This window comes from Anomaloglossus baeobatrachus, chromosome 9 (assembly GCF_048569485.1).
Source record: "Anomaloglossus baeobatrachus isolate aAnoBae1 chromosome 9, aAnoBae1.hap1, whole genome shotgun sequence".
NCBI lineage: Eukaryota > Metazoa > Chordata > Amphibia > Anura > Aromobatidae > Anomaloglossus > Anomaloglossus baeobatrachus.
Window position 1 is genome coordinate 100,802,864 of NC_134361.1, and position 22,001 is coordinate 100,824,864.

At 44.3% G+C, this 22,001-nt stretch overlaps 1 protein-coding gene across 5 annotated transcripts in view; it reads right to left on the minus strand.

Moving 5' to 3' along the window:
• The window catches only part of TENM1 (teneurin transmembrane protein 1), a 1,354,271-nt gene that overhangs the window by 467,918 nt on the left and 864,352 nt on the right, over positions 1 to 22,001 (minus strand). For all 5 annotated transcript variants that reach the window (XM_075323916.1, XM_075323915.1, XM_075323914.1 and 2 more), the window contains one exon: positions 10 to 207. In XM_075323916.1, coding sequence (XP_075180031.1) covers positions 10 to 207 — 198 coding nt within the window. The remainder of the gene's footprint in view (positions 1 to 9; positions 208 to 22,001) is intronic.

Genomic DNA, 22,001 nt, shown 5'->3' on the forward strand with positions numbered 1-22,001 from the left:
TCCACCAACCTTCTTCGCAGATTTCTCCTTTGTATCCCGGTACACAGATACAGATCCCCATAATACAGGTGCCGTGGCCTCCTGAGCAGGTTGGGTCTATGCATTGCTCCTCGGGAACGTCACATTCTGCTCCTTTCCATCCACTTCTACATACGCAATGACCCTTTTCATATTCACCATTACCACTACAGAGCACTGGACATGAATCTAGAAAAAGAGAAAACAAGTCAACACATTAAAATAGTAATTATATCAGTGGATAAATTCACAATAGAGCAACATAAACCTGTGTAAGGATAGTGCTAATGCTCAACTATGGTCATTCAATATCAATGTATTGCCTCTTGGTTGAGTGCTGCACCGTCAGAATTATCACTTAGACCAGTCATTCGTATTTGAACAGTTTTGAAGTCAATATTTGTCAGGATGCTTAAAAAGTAACTAAACCTTTATGACTTTATATATTTGTGTGCCCTTTTAAATGCAAACATGATGCTCCTGATGCTGAAATCACCCCTCACCTCTAACATTCCACTCCTCAAAAATACATGTACAACTCAGGAGACAAGAGCACAAAGTTCATGCCAAAGTGTGCACATAGAGCACCTGATTCCTCAACTATACACATCTCGGGATGGTGTGAGCAATCGGTTGGGGTCTCAGGACAAGGACCCCATCAATGTGCTTACAGTGAAAAGGACACTTCAATTTAAAAACAAGCTATAAAGCTATAGTTATACTTTAAGAACTATCATCAAAAGAATACCAGACTGCCTAGCAGAATAGTACACTTTTCTAGATTTTCTACCACCATTAATGAATGTATTTTACTAATAACCTTAAGGCTATGTGTCCACGCTGCGGAAAATGCGTGGATTTTGCCGCGGATTTCTCGCGGAAAAGCCGCGGATTTACCGAAAATCTGCAGCAGCGGCACTTCCCAGCCATTTCTATGGCATTTTGGAAATGCTGTGCCCATGCTGCGGATTTTTCCGCAGCGGATTTGCCGCGGATTTTGATCCGGAAAAATCTGCAACATGTCAATTATTGTTGCGGATTTTGATCCGGATTTTGGCTATAGAATTGGGAAAAAAAATAAAATCCGCACCAAAATCCGCGGCAATTCCACGGTAAATAAGCGGTAAATCCGCGGCAAATCCGCACCTTTGAAAAGGTGCGGATTTGCCGGGAAAGTCGCGGATTTTCATGCAGAAAAATCCGCAGCAACATTCTACCGTGGACACATAGCCTAATAAGATAGGCTCTATAGTTAATGCCACAAATAAGAATATTGTGTAAAGCTGTCCGCTTTACCTTGGCTGGTGATCCAATTTTGGGGGGACCCTCACGTGTTTGTTTGTTTTTTTAATTATTTATTTAATTTAAAATAACAGCGTGGGGTGCCCTCAGTTTAGGATTACCAGCCAAGGTGAAGCTGCCAGCTGTGGTCTGCAGGCTGCAGCCGTCTGCTTTACCCTAGCTGGCTACAAAAATAGGGGGAACTCCACATCATTTTTTTTTTAAACTTTTTCTTTTTTTGGCTAAATACAAGGCTAAGCACCCCTTAGTGCCACATTAAAGGCACCAAAGTGTGCAAAATTACAAAATGTAGAAAAGTGCGACATTATGTGTCTTTCTGCCGTTATAATGACAGAAAAGACTGATATGAAGTGTACAAGCACAGGAAAACCACCAGAGCGCTCTACGCTGTGAAAAGCAGTAGAAAATGGCACTGGAGTGAACATGTGACCGTCTCATGTAGGTTGAAGCTATGGATCCTGGGTAAATGTATGTATTTTCCCTCCTTCAGTTTTTTTGCAGTATGCAAAAAAAACGGAAGGCACACGGATGACAAACAGATGACATACGGAACGGAAACGGATGCCACACGGATACACCAGTGAAAAAAGGACCGTTTTTTTGCGGACCGCAACAACGGATCGGTCGTGTGAATGAAGCCTTCTTCTGATCTGCCGTTTATAAACAGCAGGCAGAAATAAGTGAATAGTGCCCACCAGTGTCAGAAAATCTCCGGGGTTTCAGGGCTAGCTGAGACCCTGGAGATCATGATTCAGGCCGGTTTTTCCGGTCCCTGCTCACGTGATCACCGGTATACACCGTATACCGATGATCACGTTACAGTAAATGACAGCGGCGGTAAAATATTATTTATCTCCCATCTGGCATGAACAAACATGTCAGATGGGAGATAAATCTCCTCCCTGGTCCCCTCCAGTCCCCCGGTATCGCCAAAGTGCCCCCCCCCCGAACCCCTCCCGGGAATCCAAGATGGCCACATGCACAGCAGCGCGCCGGCCGCATTCACCCTACTCCTCTGAAAACTCCTCCCCAAGCCCTGCCAGGTCACCCCCTATAACCCCACCGGTGTTCTCCGGCGTCCCACAGTACCTGTGCAGCCTTAATTCCTCTCGGCCCCCTCCTTCACAATAGACGCTGCCGCATGCACAGAGCAGCTGTCAGCTCAGCTTCCTGTGTTCAGACACAGTGAGTGGCGGTAACCATGCATCTGTAAGCTACTGCAATGCCCTGCTCATGAGGTAAGGAACATAGTTGATCAGGAGAGCTATACAACATTTCCAAATGGAGGTATTTGATTTTGTAGTTGCCCTGCTGAACGACTACCAAACATGAGAGTCCGTTATACGCCACAAGAAAACATGTCTAAATAGCGAGCTCTGTTGTTTAGTATTCATTCAGCAGGATAACTGGACTTAAAGGGGTATTCCATCTCCAAGATCCTATCCCCAATATATAGTAGGTGGAATAGCAATAATATCAGCAAATACCAATATTTGGAAATGTAGAATAGTTCTCCTGATTAGGCATGCCCTTACCTCATGAGCAGGGCATTGCAGCTTTGGTAGCAACACTTACGACATGGACTCTGCTGCTGTGGACCCGGGGAGAGTGGGTGCAGATTCATTGCACCCACACTCCTCACATGGAGGGTCTGCACTCCTAGAAAATGGGGGATATGTTCCCTGAGCGTGTCCCCCCATATTCTAGACGGTCCAGAGTCATCGTAAGACCCCCTTATTTTTTTTCTTACAATAAATTGGTGAAAGAGGGAATGTTTTGGGGAGTATTTTTTCAAATACATTTTTTTTGTCTATTTGTTTTGTTAGTACTGACAGTTTTTGATGTCGGGTATCTGATAGACGCCATGACATCACAAACTGCTGGGCTTGATGTCAGGTGACCTTACAGCTAGTATCAACCCCATTTATTACCCCGTTTGCCACTACACCAGGGCACGGGATGAGCTGGGGTGAAGCGCCAGGATTGGCGCATCTAGTGGATGCGCCACTTCTGGGGTGCCTGCGGCCTGCTATTTTTAGGCTGTGAAGTGCCAATAACTATGGACCTTCCCACCCTGAGAATACCAGACCACAGCTGTCCGCTTTACCTTGGCTGGTGATCCAATTTTGGGGGGGGGACCCTACTTTTTTTTGTAATTATTATTATTCATAAAATAATTATAAAAAAGAGCCTGGGGTGACCTCCACATTGGATCCCCAATCACGGTAAAGCTGCCAGCTGTGGTTTTCAGACTACAGACGTCTGCTTTACCCTAGCTGGCTATCAAATATGAGGGGACCCCACGTCATTTTTTTTAACTATTTTTTTAAATAAAAAAAATTAATGGGCTTCCCTGTATTTTGATTGCCAGCCAAGGTAACACCAGGCAGATGGGGGTGGCAACCCGTAGCTGTCTGCTTTAACTGCGCTGAGAATCAAAAATACCGTGAGGCGGTACGTACTTTTTGTTTTAATGATTTATTTTTACAGCACTGTCATGTCAGGAAATCAAAATACAGGGAAGCCCATTTTTTTTTAGTTATTTAAATAAATAATAAAAAAAAAATATATGGGCTCCCGCTGCATTTTTTGTATTGCTAGCTAAGGGTAATCCAAGAAGCTACTGGCTGCTAACCCCCACTGCTTGGTGTTACCTTCACTGTGAATGGAAATCCAGGGAAATCATTTTTTATTTTTTTTCCCCAAATAACTAAAAAAAAAAAAATGACGTGAGGTTCGCCATATTTTTGTATGATAGCCAGGTACAGCAGGCAGGTATGGGCTGCCCCCAACCCCCAGCTGCCTATTTGTACCCGGCTGGGAACTAAAAATATACAGTAGGAAAGCCCTTTTTTTAATTATTTCATGAATTTTATGAAATGATTAAAAAAAAAACCACGTGGGCTTCGCCCCATTTTTGTATCCAGCCGGGTACAACTAGGCAGCTGGGGATTGGAATCTGCAGCACAGGTTAGCCCGAGGTTATTGGGCCCCTCTGATGCGAATTGCAGTCCACAGCCGCCCCAGAAAATGGCGCTCTCATTGAAGCGCCATCATCTGGCGCTGTATCCAACTCTTCCAGCTGCCCTGGTGACGGTGGCTTGCTGGGTAATAATGAGTTAATACTAGCTTTGTTTTACTAGCTAGTATTAAGCCAGAGATTCTTAATGTCAGGCAAGTTTGACCCAGCCATTAAGAATCTCCAATAAAGGGTTAAAAAAAGACACCACACGGAGAAAAAATACTTTAATAGAAATAAATACACAGACACACTAGAGACTCCATGTTTATTACTCCCTCTTACCCCTCCACGATCCATGGTCTTCTGTCTTTTTTCTGTCTCCATCAGCAGCACTGCATGGGAGAAAGACGCTGCTCCCCGTGCATGCTTTTCACTCTGAGTGATCAGTGCTGCTGGTTGTTAGCGGTACTATCACCGCTAACAGGCGGGTTGCCATAGCAACGGTGCTCCGATCACGTGATTCCTGGTGCCGCCGCGGCTGTTAGTAGTGACGTCACCGCTAACAGGCGCGTTGCTATGGCAACGGTGATCTCCGTTATTTACTGGCTGTGTCAGTCGGTCAATAATGGAATGGGGAAGCAGAACGGGGAGTCGACCGTGTGCCAGGGCATGTCGCCGGTACACGACGATACACAAACGTGCACTGTGCACCGGAGAGTGCAATGACAGGACCTAGGACAGGACATGACGTCAAAGCCATGTGACCAGTCTGTAGCCAATGAGATAATAGACACGTGACTGGTCACATGGATATTTTGACATCACGATAGGTCCTGCATGACTGCTGGTTACCGGGAGGATGCAGCGATTACCGATGGAAAACCGGCGGGAGACAGAGTGCAGGACGCATCACATGCACCGGTAAGTGTTATGGCAATGTTTGTTAACTGTATGTGTACAATGTACATTTATAATGTGTTTTTAGGTGTTTGTTATTGCCTCCCATTGTTTTCAATGGGGTTCAAGAGGTTCGTCAAACGGCTCGTCGAATGGGGCACCGTTTGACGAACCGAACTCGAACTCCAGGGGGGTGGCTAATCTCTAGTTATGTGTTCAATACTTATTTCACCCACTGTAAGGATGAAACCAGTACTTCCTATGTTAAAGCATTTCAGTTTTTAACAGTCCCTTTTATAATGTGAAAAGTTTCTCCTGATTACATTTTCCTTGTTCTCCATGGTCTATTATCTCACATTTATCATGCACTAACCTCACTCTGCATTGGATCCTTTTAAATGTAAGTGATTGTAAATTCCCACATACAGTTAAGCTGGGGTCACACATAACGACGACGACAACGACGTCGCTGCAACGTCACCATATTCTGTGACGTAGCAGCGACCATAGATGATCGTTAGTAAGCTGTCAAACATGGTATAAAAAGCAGCGACGGAGCAGCGATCATAGCGACGTCGACGGTCGTTGTGTGGTTTCAGACGTAGCGTAGCGTCCCTGCTGCGGTGTCAAACAAAAGGATTATCAGCTTATCAGCATGGCGCAGCGGGATAGCAGCGTTCAAAAAATGACCTGGAGCATTTAGGAGCGAGCAGCGATTTCGCAGCAGGGGTCTGATCGTTGTTATGTGTCACACATAGCGACGTCGCTGTTGAGGTCGCTGCAACGTCACAGAATATGGTGACGTTGCAGCGACGTCGTTGTCGTCGTCGTTATGTGTGACACCAGCTTTAGGTTTAAATGCAAAGTACATAATCAGCACATGGTCTATAAAATAGAGAAACGAGACGCAGTTACTTACGCCTATGATCTGTCTGTCTACTTTATTGACTCCTGACTGCATTAACTGTAGCCTACTAGACCTAGTATTGTACTTAAAAATTAAATAGGCACCTTATTCCCCACTATTTGTATGAAACAACTCACTTCTCAATACTTTGACAGGCTGAGGTTTTTTTCTTAGTTTGAGACATAAAATGTTTAATTTATTAGGAGGATTAGACAATTTTTCTGACATGAATGTTCACAATAGGTACTCTATTAGCTTGATCATGGCTGGATATCAAAATAGAGGAGGAAAACAAGAATTAAGGCTGCTTTACACGGTACGACTGATTGTGCAATTTCACAATCGATCGTACCCGCCCCCGTCCTTTTTGCGTCACGGGCATATCGCTGCCCGTGTCGCACAAAGTCGGTAACCCACGTCACACGTACTTACCTCTCGTGCGACCACGCTGTGGGCGGAGAACATCCACTTCCTGGAGTGGGAGGGACGTTCGGCGTCACAGCGACGTCACATGGCCGCCGGCCAATGGAAGTGGAGGGGCGGAGATGAGCGGGACATAATATCCCGCCCACCTCCTTCCTTCACATAGCCGGCGGTGGCTGCGTGACGCAGGTGAGCTGCTGTTTATCGTTCCCGGGGTGTCACACGGAGCGGCGTGTGCTACCACGGAAACGATGAACAACTAAATTAAACGATATTATGGAACCTAGCGACCAGTACACGACTCACGATTTGTAAGCGATACTGTGTCGCTAGGAGGTGTCACACAGGCCGGCATCGCCAGCGATGCCGGATGTGCGTCACAAAAACCGTGACCACGACGATCTATCGCACGATAGATTGTCTGGTGTAAAGCAGCCTTTAGGGTCCCTCCCATTTTTTATATCCAACGTGGTAAAGCAGACAGGTGGGGGCTAGAATCAGAATGGGAGGAGCCATGATATTGAACCGCCCCTAGCCTAAAAATAACAGTCCGCCATTGAAAAAATTGTTGCATCCCATTGGCAATTGAGGTGATATAAGGAGTTAATAACAGGTGTGATTTTTCAGCTGCCATCAAGTACACCAACTCCATGAGAACTAAGAGATCTATTTAACCACCATGTGATTTTTCATTTTTTTTTTCCTACCTTCTTACAAGAACAATAACATTTCATAGATCCATTAACATCGACATATCAGGGCTTGATTTTAGCAAGACAAGTTGTAGTTTTGATTGACATCATTCATTTTACCATATAATGTAGTGAAAAATGGGAAAAAAATATTCAAGCAAAGGGATATGGTGGCAAAAATGCAATTCTGCCATTGTTTTTTAAGATGTTTATTGTATAGCACCTGGTTCCTGTTGACATTATCCTAAACGTCAGTATGATCAGAGCAATAACAAACTTGCATAGATTTCTTCTTATTGAAGTTTTTAAACAGTTAGACAGGTTTTTCCCGAAAAAATAATTGGTTTGCGTTGCTATTTTCCAAGATTCATAATGTTTTTGTTTTCCTGTTGATGGAGCTCTGTAAGGGTTTGTTTTTTTTGCTTGGTCAGTTGATGTTTTCATACGATACCATATTTGCTACATACAACATTCATTCTTCCTCTTCTCTTCCCTTTATCGTTGGGTTTCCATACAATTCAGATGTAGGTCACCTTCTCATTTCTCTACCGGATGAACAGACAGTTTGGTTTTCAGTACCGTTTGATGACACCCAATTATACATACATATTCTTCTGACATCATTCCATCAGTACTACTAGCAGTTCTTGTCTGCCCGTGCTCTATAATGGTCATGTCACACACAACGACAGCGACGACGACGTCGCTGCTAAGTCGCCATTTTCTGTGATGTAGCAGCGACCTTGCTAGCGATGTTGCTGTGTATGACATCCAGCAACAACCTGGCCCCTGCTCTGAGGTCGTCGGTTGTTGCTGAATGTCCTGGACCATTTTTTGGTCATTGCTCTCCCGCTGTGAAGCACACATCGCTGTGTGTCACAGTGAGAGAGCAACGAACTGAATGTGCAGGGAGCAGGGAGCCAGCTTCTGCGGACGCTGGTAACCAAGGTAAATATCGGGTAACCAAGCAAAGGCTTTGCTTGGTTACCCGATATTTACCTTCGTTACCAGCGTCCGCAGCTTCTTGAAGCACACGTAGCCAAGGTACACATCGGGTAACTATAAGCGAAGCGCTTTGCTTAGTAACCCAATGTGTACTATGGTTACGAAGCACAGCGTTGTTACACGGGTCGCTGGTGGCTGATCTCTGATCGCTGTGGAGATCTGCCTGTTTGACAGCTCACCAGCGACCTTGTAGCAACGCTCCAGCGATCTCTGCCAGGTCGGATCGCTGGTGGGATTGCTGGAGCATCGCTATGTGTGACGGTACCATAACATCATGTCCTCCCTCTACTGAAAACAATCTTAACAAAACTGAACTTCTTTTCTTTCCTCCCTCTACTAACCTACCTTAATCTGATATTTCGTTCATGTGTGTATTGCCATAACTCTCTAGCAGTAAACCTGCTGTCTAAAGGTTATTTTAACTCAGACCTTTCTTTAACTTCTTATACCTAATCACTCACTCACTCATATTACCTTCACCTCAAAAACATCTCCAGAATCTGACATTTTTTTAACCTTTGAAACGCCAACAACTTTTACTGTTGGTCTTTTTAGTTCTCGTCTTGACTACTGCAACTGTCTAGTAATTGGTCTCCCTGTTACTAAAGTCTAATCTATCCTGTGTGCTGCAGGCAGTTTCATATTTTTGTTTATCTAATACACTGGTTTCTCCATTATGCGCCAGTCATTGCACTGGTTGCCTATCCACTCTAGAATACAACGTAAATTTATTACTCTCGTAGCTCTCCACAGTTGTACACTGTACTACTTTTCACACTCATTTGTTTGCAAACCTAGTCTTGATATCATTTTTGCAAATGATATAAGAACAACATACTCCATAATCCACATTTTCAACTCGTATCTTTTCTTGTGCTTCTGGTCTCTGCTATGACCTTGTCATGCACAGAGTAGAAGATGCCCATATATAACACGTGACACACGCAATCAGACCAATGGGTGTCTAATGCACTACCAAAAAATACCACAAAATTGGGAACACATCGGGGTCATGATACAATGGAAGTCCCTGCTGCTAGGGAAAGAGGTGAGGAGGCACCTCCTGCACTCACGTCAAGCTTACTCCTGAGCTCCCTAGCATTCCTATACAGTTTCTTTCAACCTGTCGGCGAGCAGGATACCTGGGTCCCTCAGCTGGCCGTAAACTCACTCTGTCTAGTGAGTAGGTCGACGGGTACACTAGACTCACCACTAAACTAATAAACACAGAGGGAAAGGAAAGACAGATAGAGGAAATAAACAGAAGGATACAAAACACCAAACTTCACTGTAGAAGACACACTCTAAAGTAGCAGGTGGATGGGCAAAGGACAAAAACTCAGCAGTTCCTTCCACCAGGCTGACCAAAGTAAAGATGATTCTAACAGCAGCAAGGACTGCTGGGAAGGCTCCAGTATGTAATCTAAATAGGTGTGGACCCAAAGTAGCAATAGCTGACCTGACCTGCTCAGAACTGCAGTCAACAAAACTGAAATGAACTCATGAGACGCCAAAGGAAAGGAAACCTCGTTTAAATGAGGAGTCAAGATAGAGATAGGAGGATCCAGTCCTGAGGCTGTCACTAGTCTCAAACCAGCAGGGAGATGACTGTGACAGACCTGGTCTCAATGCACTCGAGTAGCATGACAAGTTCATGTAAATTTACATGAATACCCTATCTTATCACAATACAAGTACTATCTTTTGTGTCGCCCAATATTTCCTTACAGACTGTAAGCATAAGTGAGCAGGGTCTTCTATTCTTGTTTGAATTGCTAAAATATTATCATTCCTTCATCTCTATATTCAATCCAATGACTTTTTCCTCTTTTTCCTGTGTGGTCAGTTTCCTTCCTTGCTGAGCCACAGCCTGGTCAGTTTCTGTTCCACTGCTGATGGTTCCGTTATCCTTGCTTCTGTTAGGTGTGTCATGATGCAGGCCGGCCTTTCCCTGCTGCTGGCTACACCCAGCCCAGGCCTGGTCATGTCAGGGGTTAACTTCCCTTGCCTCGTTCTGGATCCCAGGATACTATATTTTGCCTCTCTACCTATGGTTCAGTGTCAGTGATATTTCTGCCTTGCAGCGTGTATACTGGCTCTGGTGAGTGTTCCTGATCGGTTCTGCCTCCCTGCTACTGTGTCCTGTCTTTCACCCTCCCCCATTTGTCTGCCTGTCCCGGTCCCTGACTTCCCTTTCCTGTCTGTTGTTTTTGTGTCCCTCTGCATACTTGATCTCCCGGCTTCTGACTCGATTCTGTTTTCTGACTTTGATATTGATCCTCTTTTTGCAGTGACTCAACTTTCCTGGCTAGACCCTGACTGTTTGACTACTCTTTTGCCCCCTGGTGGTTCGCCTGTCAACATTGCTGAAGTTACTCTGCTGTACTTCAGCTGCCTTTCCATTACAGTGTTTCTTTGTCTCTCCTTCACTACTCTGCTGCCACCTCTAGTGGGGAATACGCTGTACTGCATCTTACCAGCCTTTGTACAGCGTGAGAGGTATTCTCACTTTTTTTTTTGTCCATCCTAACACATTCCAAGTGGTCTATTTATACTCCTCTTTCACCAGCCTTTTCTACTGGCTATATTCCTTGATGGATAGTTGTTTGGAGTCCCAGCTCTTCAAGTAATTGAATCTTGCTGAATTATCTTTATTGCTTTATACTGCATTTGTTTGTGCATTTCTCTTACCAGAATTCTTTCCATTCTGTTACGTTTTATATTTAGGGGTTTCCACATATTCCGTAGTCTTTTGGGTTTCTCTGTTTTCCTCTATCTTTCCCGTTTAACTGTGTGAACTCGTTTCTAGCCCTGTTTCTCACCCTCTATTTGTGTGCACTTTATGGTTATTGTTTTGTGTTACACTTTGTTTACAGTTCAGGTTGCAGTTAAGGACACTCAGAGTAAGCCCATGCTAAATGGGCGTGGGTGCCATTGCCTGGGGTCTCTTTGGCTTTTACCTCTGTTGAGGAATTTTTCTCAACTCTTGGCCTCATTTATGATGACCTTGACAAAGTCGTAGTAGCTGAATCCAACATCTACAAGCTGGCTCAGGGAGGTCATAGATTTGAGAACTGCTGCTCACAGGTTAGATGTTAGGCAGTAGAGACCTCCTGGAACGACTCTGCTCTTTGGAGTCAGCTGTGTCAGGGTCTTTCCAGTCATATCAGGGACATGATAGCTTACAGTCCTTTTCCGCAGTCCCTTTTCTAAGCTATGACACTGGCTATTTGTTTGAATAGATGCCTAAAAGAGACACATTTTAAAGTTGTTTAAGTGGCATCTTCTCCCTTACCTGTTGACACTGGTGAACCCATGCAAATTGGTGCTTCCAGAGACACCAAAAGGGAACTGAACTTGGAACATTTGCTCAGTTTTGTTTATATTGATGTGGTTCTTATGTCATAATTCAATGTTTCAAATCTATTAAAGAATTTAAAAAATGAAAAAAGAGGAAACTTTTTTTACGGATGCAGGTTAAAAGTCTGATATTGTCTCTTGTACAGACGTCTGGTATTTTCTTACAGGTTTCCCTTGAGATAAGGTTTGGTGTTTTTTGCACAACTGCATTTGTGAACTCATGTTCATGTGACACCCCAGCTTCTTTCTGCCCTTTTCTCCTCGCAGACACCTGAGCGGTGGAGGCGCAATGTGGACGGGCTGGTATCTCTGTAGTATATTCTGTGTGCCTCACAGTCTTCTCACAGAAGCCGTTATACTGCAGTGCATCCCTCACAATGAAACACGGTAGTGTCGAAATGCGTTTAATTGAAGCCCTTGACGGTCTCTGAGCTCCGATGTGACATCAACCGCTTCTGAGTTCCTGCATTTCCTGCATCCCGTGTCTTGCCGTGTTGCTGAGGACACCATTGGCCGAGGCGTTCTAGTCATGGCATCGCATTTCATAGAACAGGGGTTTTTGCTGTGTCGGAACAGCACCCTGTTTCTATAACTAGTAATTGACCTAAACCGCTTTGGATCCATGGACCACATTATCTGCAAAAAAATCATCTTTAACCCCCACACCATGACTTCCTTTGGGCTAGAACAAACTTTTGGACTGTGGACCAACACCCTCTATGTAATATCTGTGGAGTCCTATGGGGGTCCATCACTCCTGCAGTACAGCTTCTAATGTGGTAAGCTTATATTCTTTTTGACTACATGTTGTAAGTTGAAATCATTTGCAGTAACCTTAACCATTTTAACTCTTATGTATTCTCATATCTTTACATATTTTTGTAGGTTATTTCTATACTTAGTCTATATTAAGGTTTCTGGCCTCTTAATCCTTAATATTATATTGGGGTGACAAGCGCAGCAGAAAAATCTTTACTTATTTGTTCAACACTGAATCCTATTGATCAAAGACTTCAGTATAGATTGTGGCTAGGATTTCTCCTCTCTCTAGCTACCCATTCAAGTCTCTTCTATTGAGAACTCTCCTCTTTCACAAAGTCACGTTATTATGAAGGTTGAGAATGTACGTATGAAGGTAGGAGAATTACACATGGAATCTGTTTCATTTATGGTGCTACTTTCTCCACCTGCAAAATTGGTGCTAAGTCTTTTATGGTTACTTATGCATAGTCTGTTAAACAATTGGGAGACCCAAGAGATTAGGTCAAGGGGTCACTCCTGGTTTTCTGGGTATCTCTCGAGATACTTGACTCCTGTAGCTTTTCTCCCGGGATCTTAGAATGTTCAGACTGATCTTTTGTCTTACAACATTGTCTTAAGGGCACTGTGTGCTCTGATGGAAGATCTCAGACAGCGCATTCAGAATGCTTAGGACAGTGAACTGAAAGATTTACCTCTAAACAAACTCTATATACCATTCTCTTTGTGAGCAGATCTACCTAAAGAAGTACATGGTTCCATCTTAATGGAGCATGCAGACTTCTGCCATATGGAGGTCTCCTTCTAGTTCTTTTTGGTAGCAGAATGCTCATAAGGATGCTGAAGAGTTTGTCCATAATTGAAGAGTCTGTGATAGGGCTAAGACCTATTGTTGTGTCCCAGCGGGTCTACTCTCATCTAGTGAGATTCACTGTGACCGATACTCACTTGACCGTAGACCAAGCCAAAAAATGTGCCAATTACAGACAGAAGAAGGCTCCTGTCATTAGGGTGGGAGAGTTTGTGTCTTTATCCTCAAAAATTTCACATCTTAAAATGGCACTTTGGAGGTTTCTCCCCAAATTTGTAGATCCTTATAGGATTATTGAAGTTTTGAATCCTGTGTCAATTAAACTTCATCTCCCTATGGCTTGGAAAATAAAAAATACTTTCATTTTTCACTTTTAAAAAAATTTGAAGGGACATCTGGCACTCAAGAGATAATTAATATGGATTTAGAGGAGAATCGGCAATTTGAGAGTGAACACTGAGCTCCAGGCGGGTTAGGCATCATTTACAGTATTTCACCAAATAGTTGTTATTGTCCTAAATATAACTCCTGGGATGATTTGGGGAATCTTCATGTGGATTACCTGGTGAGCAAATTCCACCAGAAACATCAGATGGTGGGGTCTTCTGAGGGTCCAGTGGCCCCTTGCACAAGTAGGTGTAATGTCATGCCTTGGGCATGGGACTTGAACCAGTAACCTTTTGCTGCATGGTGAGTTTCCTTCTCTGCTGGCCTGGTTGGTTTGTTTTTTGGTTTGCAGTTAATCAGATGTTCTCACTTTTCTTTTTTGTCTGTCCTATCACATCCCAGGTGGTGCTATTTATACTCTCCTTTCACCAGCCTTCTCTGCTGGATATATTCCTAGATGGGTGGTTGTTTGGAGTCCCAGTTATGTGTATCTTGCTGAATCATCTTTGTTGCTTTATACTGTAGTTTGTTTGTGTCTTTCCCTGCCCAGCATTATTTTCATTCTGTTATGTTTTTTATTTGGGAGATTTCCACATATTCCTTAATCTTTTGGGTTTTTTCCATTTTCCTCTATCTTCAGAGTAAGACTGTGTGAACACGTTTTTAGCCCTATGTCGCACCCTCTGCCTGTGTGCACTTTCTTTATGGTTATTGTTTTTTTCTTTTACACTTTGTTTATAGTAGAAGGTGCAGTTAAGACCACTCAGGGTATGCTGACATTGCGGAATCTTAGGGGCAGTTTGCACACTACGACATCACAAGCCGATTGCTGTGATGCCGAGCGTGATAGTCCCCGCCCCCGTTGCAGCTGCGATATCTTGTGATAGCTGCTGTAGCAAACATTATCGCTTTGGCAGCTTCACATGCACTTACTGCCCTGCGACATCGCTATGGCCGGCGAACCGCCTCCTTCCTAAGGGGGCGGGTCGTGCGGCGTTACAGCGACGTCACACGGCAGGCGGCCAATAGAAGCAGAGGGGCGGAGATGAGCGGGACGTAAACATCCCGTCCACCTCCTTCCTTCCTCATTGCAGCCAGGACATATGTAAGGTGATGTTCCTCGCTCCTGCGGCTTCACACACAGTGATGTGTGCTGCTGCAGGAACGAGGAACAACATCGTAACATCGGTCCTTCCGAAATTATGAAAATGACCGACGCTACACCGATCATACGATTTCGACGCTTTTGTGCTCGTTAATCGTATCAAAAACAATTTACACACTCCGATGTCGACAACGACGCCGGATGTGCGTCACTTTCAATTTGACCCCACCGACATCGCACCTGCGATGTCGTATTGTGCAAAGTACCCCTTAGGGTGGCAACCTCCGTGGTCAGACAGGGACAAATTAAGGTCAGATTTAGGTGTTTTCCTATTCTGAATACCTGTGGACCTGTGGATTGCAGGGTTCACAGTTCTCCTGATTTGCCCATTCCTGTGTGAGTAATAGAGCTCAATCATAACAAGTATGCTTTAGGCAGGCTTTGCACGCTGCGACATCAGTAACAATGTGTTACCGATGCTGCAGCAATAGTCCCGCCCCCGTCGCACGTGCAATATCTAGTGAAAGCTGCCGTAGCGATTATTATCGCTACGGTAGTTTCACACGCACATGCCTGCCGTGCGACGTCCCTCTGGCCGGCGACCCGCCTCCTTCCTAAGGGGCCGGGTCGTGCGGCGTCACAGCGACGTCACACGGCAGGCGGCCAATTGAAGTGGAGGGGCGGAGATGAGCAGGATGTAAACATCCCGCCCACCTCCGTCCTTCTCATTGCAGCCGGCGGCAGGTAAGGTGAAGTTCCTCGCTCCTGCGGCTTCATACACAGCGATGTGCGCTGCAGCAGGAGCGAGGAACAACATCGCACCTGTCGCTGCACCGGCATTATGGAAATGTCGGAGGCTGCAGCGATGATACAATAACGACGCTTTTGCGCTCGTTCATCGTATCATCTAGGATTTACACACTACGACATCGCAAGTGACGCCGGATGTGCGTCACTTTCGATTTGACCCCACTGACATCGCACCTGCGATGTCGTAGTGTGCAAAGCCGCCCTTAGGCTACATTACCACATCAATCTGAATGTTAATGGATGGAGCTAGGGTGGAGCCACATGGGGTGGTGCTTGGTCATACCCATAGATCCGATTCATGAAAAGTTACACACATTTTTACACCAGAGTAGCATTTCTGGAGCGGAGCAACACACCACACAGATGAGGTGCCAAATTCATTAAGACTGCATCTCTTGGGGTACATGCACACGATCAGTGTTTGCAGCATTTTGGATGTAGCGTGTTTTCACTATGTCCAAAACACTGCATTGTACAGTACAAGCACAACGAATGGGATTTCAAGAAATCTCGTGCCCACTGTGCATGAGCGGCCCGCAGCGAAAACTGATCTGCGGTGCAGATTTGCAAGCTACAAGCATGTGAATTCTTTGCTGCAGAGTCGCAAACGTCCTCCGAAGGGAGAACACAAGCGAGAGATCGCAGCGCCCTGCGTTCTGCCTGGGAGGAGACTTGTGGCCCTGCAGGTCATGACCTGCCACATCCAGGAAGCAGCGGGTCCAGATCGTGGGCACGTACCCTTAAACAATTTGGTGAGTCTTCCACTCTACAAAGACTGACGTAGTGTGAGCAGTCTTGATGGATCATCCTTGGTGGGTCAGTCTGCTGTCTGAGAAAAAGGGCAGTAATAGGACATGTCACCCTGATGTGGGAATGTAGCATTACCCTGTAATGTCTGATATGATTTATATATGCACTGTCTGATTTAATATAGAAATAAAATTATTATTCAAATTTTCTCATAATGCATTCTCCTTTGATTGTGAAGATTTATTAAAGTGTGAATATGAACCAAGAAAACAATTAAAAATATCACAGATCCTCAGGTATGATTTTGATGTGTGACTGCCTCTGTGTTACTAGGACATAGAGACATTGAGACATTACTTCCAACCAGACACATCTTCAGCCTTTGGCAATGAATTTACTAACACAGCAACATCATTAACCTGCTGTCTGCCACGAGGCAGCGTTCTCACCTAGGATGACACCAAGCAATTAGAGTAATTAGTGGGATTTATATTCCGAACACTTTTTTTTTCTATTAACATAATTGATTTTTCTTACTGTACTTGGAGTTCTTTGGTAACCTTAAAATGTATGGTGGTAGTAGAAGCAATTCCTAAAGGATCTTCAAATATTTATCATTTCTATCTAGATTTCGTTAATTGACTTCTTAATGCTGTTAAATAAATCATCATATATCAGTAGTGAAATCAATAGGATTAACCTGTACCATCACTAACGTGTAATGAAAATGACTTCATTCCCTTTAAATACAGTGCCAAATGAGTTGTGGTACACCACAGGGTTATTTTCCTTACAGGAAGAAGAAGCTCATGTAAGACGCTAAGTGTCTTGAGAAAGTCACTGATAGAATATGCTTTAACATTTTAACCTGATAATTGCTCAACTGGAATGTAATCCTCAGGGGTCCCTGCATGGAGCCTGCTTTATGAGCTAAAGGTACATCATGGCTCCTTAAACTTCAAAACCTCTGGAATTGTTTAGAAACTTTTACTCCTATTACAAATAATATTAGGCACTGATACGTGTGTCCTCAATGGTACTAATATGAGTAGATTATTTGTCATTATTTGAATTGTATACTATGTTCATATTATGTCAAATTGCATTTTTTATTTATTCTATTCTTTATAGCACCATCATATTCTACAGCGTTTTACAGACATGATAGCTCTGCCCTATCAGTATCAGATTGCGGGAGAAAACTGGAGGACCGGAGGAAACTAACACAAACATGAGGAGAACATACAAACTCCTTTCACATGTTGTCCTTGGTGGGATTTGAATCCAAGACCCCAGCACTGAAAAGCAACAGTGTTAACCACTGAGTCACTGTGCTGCCCTGAAAGAAACCGTGCAAACTACTGAGCCACCATACAGTGTTAACCACTGAGCCATTGTTCTAACCACCAAGCCACTATTTTGCCCTGAAAAGAAACAGTGCAAACCACTGAGCCACCATGCAGTGCTCACCACTGAGCCACCATACTAACCACTGAGCTGCATTGAAAAGAAACATTGCAAGCAACTGAGCCACTGTACAGTGCTAACCACTGAGCCAGCATACAGTTCTAACCACTGAGCTCCATGCTATTCACTGAGCCACTGTGCTGCCCTGAAAAGAAACAGTGCAAACCACTCAGCCACCATGCAGTGCTAACCACTGAGCCACCATACTAACCACTGAGCTGCATTGAAAAGAAACATTGCAAACCACTGAGCCACTTTACAGTGCTAACCACTGAGCCAGCATACAGTGCTAACCACTGAGCTCCATGCTATTCACTGAGCCACTGTGCTGCCCTGAAAAGAAACAGTGCAAACCACTCAGCCACCATACAGTGTTAACCACTGAGCCATTGTTCTAACCACTGAGCCACTGTGTTGCCCTGAAAAGAAACAGTGCGCCAACTGAGCCACCGTGCTATCCACTGAGCTGCCCTGAAAAGAAACAGTGCAAACCACTGAGACACCATACAGTTCTAACCACTATGCCATGTACTATCCACTGCACCACTGTGCAGTCCTGAAAAAAAACAGTGCAAACAACTGAGCTGAGATGCAGTGCTAACCACTGAGCCACCATACAGTGCTAACCACTGAGCCACCGTGCTGTCCTATTCTGTATTATTTATTGCTATGTCTCCCCATCTAAACAAAGCATGTGACACCAGCACACATTTTACCTCCAAATATTATATAACAATTTTACTTCCTTTTTTTCTATTACTAAGGTTCTAGAATTAATTGTTTAAGCACAAGATGCATCTTTTTTATTTTCCTGGTGGGGTGCAATATATTTTTTTTCCTCAAGGAATTACCTACAGGAACAGTTGACCTTTTAAAAAGCTTTGAAAAAACAAAAATCCTGAGAGCAGACCATGATAAAATACGTCGCATATTAAAATCCAAGAATTAACGACTATAATTAAAAAAAGTTTTCATGGGGTATAAAAGTTATTTGGTATTTTGTACAAACTGACTTAACTTCCTATTATATTCCTTTGATTATGAACTTAGCCCTGATGTCCTGATCTCGGACCCTCACATCTAGCAAATGCTACTTTTATACTTGTTCCAGCACTCTCTATAGCTCTCCCCCTCTCCGTGTTGGCACATGATGAAAGGGGCTGCGATCAGCTACACCACAATGGCTGGAGCAGTGGGGGGGGAAAGTCTATTTGATTTTTTGTTTACACAAAAGTGGATGTGAAGCGCTCGGGACAGCAAATAGGTTTCTGAAATTGGAACATCTGTGTTGATTTTTAGTTTTAGTAGAATATTAGTCAGCTCAATTGTTTTTAAATTTGAAAGCATACAAATAAATTGGCCCCGGACAGCTCCTTTACAGCACTAGTCCCGCGTGTTTTTTTTGTTCACCACTGGGGATATTTGTAATTTAAGGTCCCGACCAATAGTCCTATACTTACCTTCCTGCGTTTTCACTTTTTTTCAGCATCGCTCTGGTCCTGTGTCATCACCTTGTGACTGCAACTTTTGACTGTTCAGAAGTCAGAAGTAATGTCACAAGTTCTCAGTACAAGTCTATGAGAGCCAGAACGAGGCTCTCATAGACTTGTATTGAAAAGTGACCACTGGAATTACTGGAGCAGCCAGCTGGTCACAAATTGGACAATACTGTGAAACAGCAGTGATAACAGATGAATGTTCCAGAGAGTAAATATAAGAACTGAGACAGGGGACTAAAGGCCGTTTTCTACGCTACGATATATCTAACGATATGTCGTCGGGGTCACGTCGTTAGTGATGCATATCCGGCCTCGTTTGACATATCGTAGCATGTAACACAAATGAGCGACTGTGAACGAGCAAAAATGCTCACCTTATCGTTGCTCGTTGACACGTCGCTCATTTTCAAAAAATTGAACGTCCTTCTGCGCGCCGGATGTTCATCGTTCCCGAGGCAGCAAACGTTGCTCTGTGTGACACCCCGGGAACGATGAACTGCAGCTTACCTGCGGCCGCCGGCAATATGGAAGGAAGGAGGTGGGCGGGATGTTTACGTCCCGCTCATCTCCGCCCCTCCGCTTCTATTGGCCTTCAGGAAGTGGATGTTCGCCGTCCACAGCGACGTCGTTTGGAAGGTAAGTACGTGTGATGGGGGTTTACGACTTTGTGCGACACAGGCAAGAAATGCAGATGCGATTGCACGAGAATTTGACGTGTGTAAAGCAGGCTTTAGATTAGAAGCATCACTCCAGCAATGAAATAAAAAAAAAAAAAAAACAACACTGGAGCGTGGCTTTAAATTTATTATATTGAAACTCAGAGTCTTACACATTATCCAACCAGCCAGATGTAAAACAGAACATGATATAACATTTTTCAATAGTATTAACCCCCTTCACTACTTGGAGAATTTCTGTTTTCATTTTTTCCTCCCCTTTTTCCAAGAGCCAAACCTTTTTTTTTTATTCCCATTAATATAATCAAATGAGGGCTTGTTTTTTGCAAACGAGTTGTACTTTTCAATGACACCGTTCATTCTACCACATACTGCATTGGAAAATTGGAAAAAAAATTCCAAGTGTGGTGAATTTGCAAAAAAAAGGCAGTAGGATTCCCAAGGTCGGTATGAGTTTGTAGAAACCAAACATGAATAGTTTTAGTTTTATCTAAGGGGTGAAAAAAAATTCTGAATTGCTGAATTGCGCTTCTGTTGCCATTGTCGTAGCGTTCTAGTTTTTCAGGATCTGGGGATGTGTCGGCTTATTTTTTGCGTTTTGAGCTGGCATTTCTAAATATAACATTTTTGGGTAAATGCGATATTTTTTTTTTGATCGTCTGTTATAGCATTTTAATGCAATGTTCGGCGACCAGCTGGGGTTTCGATTTTTTTGTCGATACGCTCTTACCAATCAGATTAATTGATTTTATATTTGATAGATCGGGCGTTCCTGAAAGCAGGGATACCAACTATGTGTATTTTTTTATTGTTTTATTTTCAATGGGGCAAAAGAAAGGTGAATATGTGAATTTTTAGTCTGGGTTTTTTTTTCATATTTTTAAAACTTTTTTTTATTGATTTTACTAGTCCCTCCACTGTCAAATCATTTTTGCTGTTCAGAGAGATACTTCAGCAGACATTGTATTCTCCAGTGAATGCCAACGCTCTGCTGAAATTGAAAGTGAGTCATGACAGTGACCGGGATCATCAGCTGACCCCCGCTGTCATCACAATCCATCGGCATCCTGTGGTTGAATTACAGGGCTGCCAATAGCAGCGGAGAACGGCATGATCCCCGCCGGGATGCTGTTAGATGGTGCTGATAAGCAGGCTTTACACACTACGAGATCGCTACAGCGATCTCGTTGGGGTCACGGTTTTTGTGACGCACATCCGGCCGCTGAAGCGATGTCGCTGCGTGTGACACCTATGAGCGATTTTGCATCGTCACAAAAACGTGTAAAATCGCTCATCGGTGACATGGGGGTCCATTCTCAAATATTGTTACTGCAGCAGTAACGAAGTTGTTCCTCGTTCCTGCGGAAGCACAAATTGCTCCATGTGACACCGCAGGAACGAGGAACCTCTCCTTACCTGCCTCCCAGCCACAATGCGGAAGGAAGGAGGTGGGCGGGATGTTCGTCCTGCTCATCTCCGCCCCTCCGCTTCTATTGGGCGGCGGTTCAGTGACGCTGCTGTGACGGTGAACGAACCGCCCCCTTAGAAAGGAGGCGGTACGCCGGTCACCGCGACGTCACAGGAAAGGTAAGTAGTGTGACGGGTCCGGGCAATGTTGTGTGACACGGGCAGAGATTTGCCCGTGTCGCACAACCGATGGGGGTGGGTACGCACGCTGGCGATATCGGTACCAATATCGCAGTGTATAAAGCGGCCTTTAGGCTATGTGCCCATGCTGCGGAAAATTTGCGGAATTTGCCGCTATTTTTTTGCGGAAATTCCGCGGATTTTTCATAAATCCGCAGAACAGCGAGTCCCCAGCCAATTCAATGTTATTTGGTGAGTGCTGTGCCCATGCTGCGTTTTTTCCGCAGCGGAAATAATGCGGATTCTGCTGCGGAAAAATCTGCAGCATGTGAATTATTCTTGCACATTTTTCCGCAGGGTGCCATACTTACCTGCCTTGATAGCAGACATGGGAGTCCCTTCCTCCGGAGCAGAGGAGCGCGGTGGAGCCAGGAGCAAGAAGGAGGAGGTGGTGGGCGGTACCTATATGAGCTCCGGTCATCTGACAGCCGGAGCTAGTTCAGGCCCGCCCACCTTTTCCTGCACAGTGCAGACGCTGACAGACACGGCCGGAAAGTGAAGTGCAGCGTGATGGAGGTAAGCA